The 7,483-nt window shown below is 49.9% G+C and overlaps 1 protein-coding gene across 6 annotated transcripts in view; it reads right to left on the bottom strand.

Moving 5' to 3' along the window:
* Positions 1–1,667: 1,667 nt before the first annotated feature.
* GIGYF1 (GRB10 interacting GYF protein 1) overlaps positions 1,668–7,483 on the bottom strand; it is a 44,086-nt gene continuing 38,270 nt past the window's right edge. For all 6 annotated transcript variants that reach the window (XM_053262545.1, XM_053262551.1, XM_053262549.1 and 3 more), the window contains one exon: positions 1,668–7,368. In XM_053262545.1, coding sequence (XP_053118520.1) covers positions 7,316–7,368 — 53 coding nt within the window. In that variant the 3' untranslated portion in view covers positions 1,668–7,315. The remainder of the gene's footprint in view (positions 7,369–7,483) is intronic.

Here is a 7,483-nt window from a genome sequence, read left to right as displayed (position 1 = left end):
CAGCCTGTGTCTGGTGTTTTTTGTCCTTGTTTGTGTGTGTGTGGGGGGGAGGAGGATGGTAAGGCGACAGCCACCTCCCACTGTAGCGTATTCCTGTAGGAAACAGGATGCTGGGCCTGATCCTGCAGGGCCACTTGGTGGGGGTGCCCTGGAGAATGGCAGTCAGCTGAGTGTATGTGGCCAGTGTCCCCGCCACAGAGGAGGTCAGTGAAAGGCAGCCGTGGGGAGCGCCTAGCCGCCTGCAAGAGAAGGACTTTCCTAAAGAGCACCTGGGACTTGGTATCCAGACAGGGCCACTTCAGCTTCCAAAGCATGGGTGGGGGGCCCTTTCTGCAAGCTCTTGCTTGGCCTCTCCAGCCCCGCTTCCCTCTCAAAGTGGGTCCTCTGCTTTAGCCCATGAATGTGCAAAGAAGAGAGGACAGAGGGTTTGGCTGCCCCTAGCGAACTAGACACAGCCCACTTGGACCCACACCTTTGCCCCCTGCGCCTAAGGAGAGCGGGCTGCCTTGCCTGGTATGGGCAGGAGCTTCTCCTTCCAGACTGTACAAGGGCCACGTGTATTGTGGTGAGGCCACCAGGTGGACTAATGGGCAACTCAGAGGTGGACATTTTGCCACCTTGCCCTGGTTTCCATAACTGCCAGCGTGGTGTAGTGGTTAGAGTGCTGGACTAGGACCGGGGAGACCGGAGTTCAAATCCCCCTTTAGCCATGAGACTTGCTGGGTGACTCTGGGCCAGTCACTTCTCTCTCAGCCTAGCCTACTTCACAGGGTTGTTGTGAAAGAGAAACTCAAGTCTGTAGTACACCGCTCTGGGCTCCTTGGAGGAAGAGCAGGATATACATGTAATAATAATAACTGGAGCCATCAGTCAGTTCGTTCTCAGGCTAATCTTGTAATACGCCCACTGGCAGACCACATTTTGCACAGGAAAACCTCTAAATGCTACAGGTCGTGTTTGAAACATGCCAAGCATATTAATAATTCAATCAGAAACATTCCGATGGCTTTTCCAGTATGTTTTGCACTTTTGACACCATCTGCAATATTTAAGATTTTTTGTAAAAATGGGGCCTGAAGATGAATGCTGGGTTATGGCTACAGTCGTTGAATCAGGCCATGTTACCACTTTCTCTGTTCCCCTTGGAATTGCCCTCTTGCTGCCCATTTTAGAAGCAGCCAGGGAAACCTTCCGAGACCAGAAGCTAGCCAACAGGATGGCCAAACACTGGAAGTGGACCAGGGCCCCAGAAACACCAGAGGGGGCCTGCTGTAGAAGAGAATACAGTTCCTTCTAGGTGCTCCAGAAAGCAACAGCCCCACACAGATGGAACCCAAACCCCCCAAGGTCTGCAGAGGTGGGGGCACACAAGGAAAAAGTGTGCTTATGCCTACATTAAGAAACCAAAATAACCCGCCCCACAGGAATAGGGAGAGCTGCTCCTCGGCAGCTGATGGAGATAACGAAGGTGGGAAGAGCAGCAGCCCAGGGCCCTGGACTATTTAAGGGGGGGGGGGCACCTAGAGATGGGCATTTCTGCTACTCCAGGGAAGGTTCTGGGCTGAGCTCCTTAGTGGCTCGTGCAGAGACCTTTCTGCAGCCAGGCTGGGCTCTCCTCTCACTAGACGAACGGGGTGGAAAGAGGGAAAGGAAACATGTAGCCCCACAACCATCTAAGCTTTTATTTCCTTGCAAACTTGCAGGGTGGAAGGAAGGGGCATTTACAAGATGCACATCGAGAAGAGAGATCATACACAAGGGAAAGGGGGCTAAATTTGGCATCTTACACCCATAGATATACATACACCCTATTGAAAGCCAAAACAGTTCTTACATAGTTTGGAGAGAGGAGCAAAGAAACAAGCTTTATATACAGCAGGGAGAAACCCCCAACTTAAGGCGCAGTGCGCAGGAACAGAATCCGACAGTCCAGCCCCCTTTGGCACCCGGGGGCAAAAAGCGACCAAGGGTCCCGTCCTGGGAGGAGAGGCCTTCCCCTCCTCTTGTAGCACATCTTCCACACTTGCGCAAACCTGGCTGTTGCGGCTCCACCAGCTCCTCCGCAGCTTGGCTCTCTGACACAAGGGAGAAGAACCCAGGAGTCCTGCATCCAGCCAACCCTCCCTCTGGGGGAGAGGGGAAGAGAGAAAGAGAGAGCGCGCCCCCAGCCAAGTCCTTGGAGGGCAGCAGGTCCATTTCAAACATTCAGCAAACTGGGAGGGGGGAGCTCCCTCTCCCCCCAGCCCCGAAAATGTCTCTGCCAAATTTGCACCAGGAAAAAGGTGAAGTCTGTAAACATGTTTCCACTCTCAGTAGGAGCTGGGAGGCCGGAGTTCTCCGCTTCAGCACCTCCCATCACAGTTTCGTGTAATACTCGGGGAAGGACGCCTCCGCCTGGTCTCTGTGCGGACAGCAACAGCAGAGAGAGGTAGATGTGCTTCTGGCCCCCGCTTGGCAGAGGGACAGCTAGAAGCTGAGAGTCAAGCAGAGTCTGCAGAGTCCGGGGAGGCGGAGTTGCACTGGTCCCCCCCCCCCCGCCACTGGCCCGCCAGGCTGCATTTGCACAAGAAGAACCCAGGTGTCCGGCGACAGCTCTTCCAACTTGAAAGCCCCCCCCCCCCCGCCCAACCAGGAAGGGCTGCTGTTACTGAACGTGCTAACCCAGGCACCCCATCCTGTCCCACAGCAAGTTCAAACTCCTCACCCAAGGGAGACTTGTGACCAACACCCTCCACATCGACATATGCACCCCGCCCCCCCCCCCCCGGCCAAAGCATCGCTCATCACTGCCAAACACAAAGGGGGAAATAGTCCACCTTCCCACCAGAAAACCTGCCCGCCCTCCCAAGCAACGCGTGTTACAATTTAAGGCATCAGAACAAACCTCAGAACAAAACTACAACGCTGTCACTGGGGGTGAGGATGGATACAAGCTGGGACAGGCCTCCCTGTGCCTGCAAGAGCCAGTGCCCATGGGCCAGGAGAGCACCGGAGAGACCATCTCCCTCCACCACCGGTACACAGCCCAGACCCTGGGAAAACTGGCATCCAAGCGGTAAGCATCCAACCACACGTATAATGGCTGCATGGCATTTAAGGGTTCCTCCTCCTCCTCCTGTAGCTGTTTCTTACTCAGGTTCCCTTTGAATGCACATTACTCTGGCATCCCCAAAGCAAAAAGAAACACAAAAATCAAAGCTCACCCACCCCCTTCACACACACACCACTTTCCCTTCCCGTCTTGCACCAACAGCACCCAAGGAGAGTCAAGCCTGCCACATTTTTTTACATTCATTGTCACATTTCAAATGGTTGCGAAAAAAGTCAATTAAAAAGATGACACTGCTACAAAAACAATCCCCCCCCCAAAGAACCCCAAACATCTCACATACAGACCTCCATTGTCTTATTTAAAGAGAAACTGGCTTCAGAAACTGTAACACTCTAGGAAGGGAGGCCAAGGGGGGGGAGGAGAATCTGAGCTCTATGTGGGGGCTCGGTACCTGCCCCCCACCCGCCCTCACTTTGCTACCTTCACATTTGATAGACTCAGCAAAAGGCCAACACAGCTGGGGGTGGCCGGGGGGGGGGAGCCCGGACCCCCTTAATATGTACTCCACCCCCCTTCAACACCACAACTCTAGGTCATCTTGGCAAGTGGGCACAACATCAACTAACAACTGCAACCAAAACCCTTCCCAGTGTTGTGTGCTACGATTCTCATTGAAAACTTGGTTATTTTCTTTCCCTTATTGCTACGTATTTTATTTTTAAAAAAACAGCTATAATACTGAAAAAACCCACACACTGAAGGTCTTTTTTCCACTCCCCCCCCCTTAAAAACTGATAAGGCAAACGTTACACACACGCACAAAAAAAATTCCCACCCACCCCCAACGTTATGCTGTAAGTAGGGAAAACAAAACATTATTTATACAGAAGGGAACACAAGACATTTCAAAAAAAGAAAAAGAAAGAAAAGGGGAGGAACTCCACATCTCTCATACGTGGAGATTGAAAAATAACCTTCAAGAGCTGAACAGAACTCTCCAGCTGGGAGGGGCTGCCTCTGTCTGTCTGTGCCCCCTCCCCTTCTACCTACCCTCTGCTTCCACGGGCAGAGGGTGGAAGGAGTCACAATCCCAGCCAGCTCTCTTTTGTAAACTTTGCCCGTACCTTGATGAAAGTCTTAGGATTATTTCAGTTAACATCCCACCCCGAGGTTTTGGTGCAAAAGGAAAAAACAAAACAAAAAACCAAAATAAAAAAATATGGCAGGAGGCTGGGGGGGGCCAATGACTTCCTCCCGTTCCCCATCTATTTTGCAAGCAAAGCAAGTGATTGATAGAAGGGAATCCAACGTAAAAATACAGCCCTTGGTTGGAAGAGGCAGGCCAGAAAGCAGCTTTTCCAAATACATTCTTGAGGCAATATCCCAAAGGAGAAAAACAGCTGCACCAGTCTTCGGACTCCTAGATGGCAGGCTCCAAATCGTGGCACCCCAGAAAAGCTCAAGCGGGGGAAAGAGGGCCTTGCAAGAAAGGCGTTCCCCACTCAAACCACCAATTCAGAAGAGCTGGCAGGAGAGACGAGACGCTGGGAGAGCTGGTTCTCACACCAAGAGTCACTGGAGCCGACCAGCTCCAACGGTGAAGAATCCCGCCCAGTCAGGCGTGCGTAGCAGCGTCAACACAAGCCAGGGATTCCAGAGTCATTGACAGCAGAGCCCAGAATCCTCTCCAGGGAGCCCTTCCAAGGCGTCTTCTCGGTGGAGCAATACTGAACAAAAGCGATGGCAGAGAACAAAGCGATGCCCCCAGATTCCATCTTTGCGAGGCGAGAAGGGAGAGCGAGAGAGGGGGAGCAGATTCCCAACCCTCTCACCTGCTTTCTCCAGGTCTCTTCCTGCCAGGTAACACAGGAACCATTAAAACATCACAGTATTAATGACAAGGACTATCGAAATTATATTTTAAAAAACCCCGACACACGGCACCACAAGCCTTCAACAGAAGTCTGTGGTCTTGTATAGCTTGACAAAAGAACAACAGCAAGAACAAAAATCCAAGCAGGTCTTCACTATTTTGGTCATTAACACAAAATTTAAGGTTTTGTTTTGTTGCGCTGAAAAGCTGCGCTGATTTAAGTTCCTCCCCCGCCAGGGCAGGGAGGAGAGAGAGAAAAACCTTGGCACCTGGGGTGCTTCTGAGTCCTGAATGCAGCCAAACATTCTCATGTGGCATTCACAGCAAACACATTTCCAAAAGGAGCAGGGATTTGTGTACTTTTTAGATGCTCAGGGAGGTATCAACACAAAGTTAGAAGGCGGCATAGAGGGTGTCCAAGGTCTTTGCTGCAAGCGTCCCGTCTCATGCATCCCAACCTTCCCAAGGGAAAGAGAGAAGTGGTCACCAGCAACGCTCTCTTCCGTCCAGCTGCCTCGTGACTGTACAGCTTCACATGCTGTAGGGAGAGAGAGAGGGACCCATTTCCCGTGACACATGCACACGCACACCTTTCAAGATTCAACCCCCAGTACCCTCTGTGCAACCAGCCCCGCCATGGGGCTCGGGGATGGATTGTAAACAAAACCCAAAAAAAGTTCCTTATGAGCAAAAAAAAAAATCTGTCCAAGCAAAATTATTTTTTTTAAAGGTTATCATCTGTAAAGATACTATATATACTCTATATCCACACAAAAAAAGCACATATCGAAATGTCACCCCCAACAGGGCGTTCACTATAAAAACACCAGAGCTCCAATACAGACCAAAAGACATGAACAGCTTCCTTGTTTCTTAAAAATAAAAACAAAAACAAAAAACCGCACACACACAAACAAACGCAAACACATGGCTGCCTGTCTCACAGCCATCCACCGTTCTTCATGAGAAGAAAAAACCCACCACAACAGGCAGCTTTGGGAGGAGGGTGGAGAGCATGTCCCTCCAGAGCTCAATTGTCGTCCGAGGAAGATACATTCAATTCCGCTTCGAGTGCATGGGTCGTTCCCAGGTTGACGTTTGCAGATACGCAGGTCTTTCCCCCACCCCCTCAAAAAACCACTTTTGATAGAGGATGATTGGATTCTCATCTGTATACAGATACTGAACAAAGAGGTGCCGGCAGGGAGAAAAAGAGGCAATCAAGAAAACCTGGAACATCTTTCCCCCTCTTGTAAAAAGTGCATCTCATACAGACACAGAGAACAGCTGTTGGAAAACGAAAGAGTTGCATGTGCTGACAAGCTGTAGCGCCAGAACATTGATTTTAAAAAGGGCATCTGCAGAGGGGGGAAAGGGAAAAAAGGCAGCCCCAAATTAACGGAACACATGGGAGGGGCCAAAAGAAAGGGGGTGGGGCTTTGCTAAGATGCCTGGAGGAAGCCAGACGACGTTTCCGGCCCGCTGAGAGGACTCCTGGGTCAGCTTGTAGAGCCAAGCAGCTTCTGGGACGAGCAACCTTGCTTCGTGGTTAGTGTATATTCATCTTTTTGCCAAGTTTTTTTTTCTTTTTCTCCTTTTTAATAAAAAAACATGTAGAGGTGTACATCCAGAGGGTTAAAAAAAGGGGGAAATGAGGAGGGTAGGCATTTTTGTGCAATTTTTTTTAAAGAAAAAAAATCTCTTATAAAATGGCCTCTTTGTAAGAGAAAATATACTGTGCCGGGCAAAAGTCTGAACAGTATTTACACATGTCTATAGAATTCTCAAAAAAAAGGACACACACAGTTCTTTTTTTTCTAAGTGCATTTCTTCAAGTTTTTTTCTTATAAATCTTTTTTTATATCAAGCCTTTGTGAAATTGCCATTCACATTGTTTAAACTTATCCCCATGTGAAAAATAAGTGTTTTCTTTTAATGATAAAACTTTTTTTGTAGATTTTTGATGTTTTTTTAAAAAAATTCTTCCAGAACTTCAAAAAAATTGTATTTTTTTCCTTTTTTGAATCTGTAACAAGTCACTGTAAAAAAAAAAGTCTTGATAAAGTGCATGGCAGAAAAAAGGTTTTTCTGTTTGTTCATTAAGGTGCTTCTGTAAGGAAAGAAGTGCTCCACACCCTCCGAGTCTGTCCGACTGACCCTTGCCGCCACTGACCACTCCTCCGTGCTACTTCCTGCCCCCATCCAGGAGGGGGAGGGGGATATGGGAGGGAGGAGGGCACCAGGCCACCTCTCCTGCAGTGCACATTCAGCCCAAACTGAAAATTGGTTAAATCAAGGCAGCAGCGGCAGAGAGGAGACACAGAGAGAGAGAGAGAGAGAGAGAGAGAGAGAGAAAGAAAGAGAGATTCCTATTGCTGTGAGGGCTTCGGTCAGTAGTCGTCCACCGTTTCCAGCTCGCTTGAGGAGCCGTGGAGGGCGTAGCCTGGCAGAGGAAGACAGGGCCAGTCAGTCAGGGGAAGCTCCCTCTCCTTGGCCCCCCCGCCCTTCCTCCAAGTCCCCCCACCCCCCGGGGTCTGCACTGGTCCCATCTCGGGCCC

The sequence above is a fragment of the Hemicordylus capensis genome, chromosome 6, assembly GCF_027244095.1.
Source record: "Hemicordylus capensis ecotype Gifberg chromosome 6, rHemCap1.1.pri, whole genome shotgun sequence".
Taxonomy (NCBI): domain Eukaryota; kingdom Metazoa; phylum Chordata; class Lepidosauria; order Squamata; family Cordylidae; genus Hemicordylus; species Hemicordylus capensis.
The sequence above is the reverse complement of the archived record's forward strand: the minus strand, read 5'-3'. Positions and strand labels throughout refer to the sequence as shown.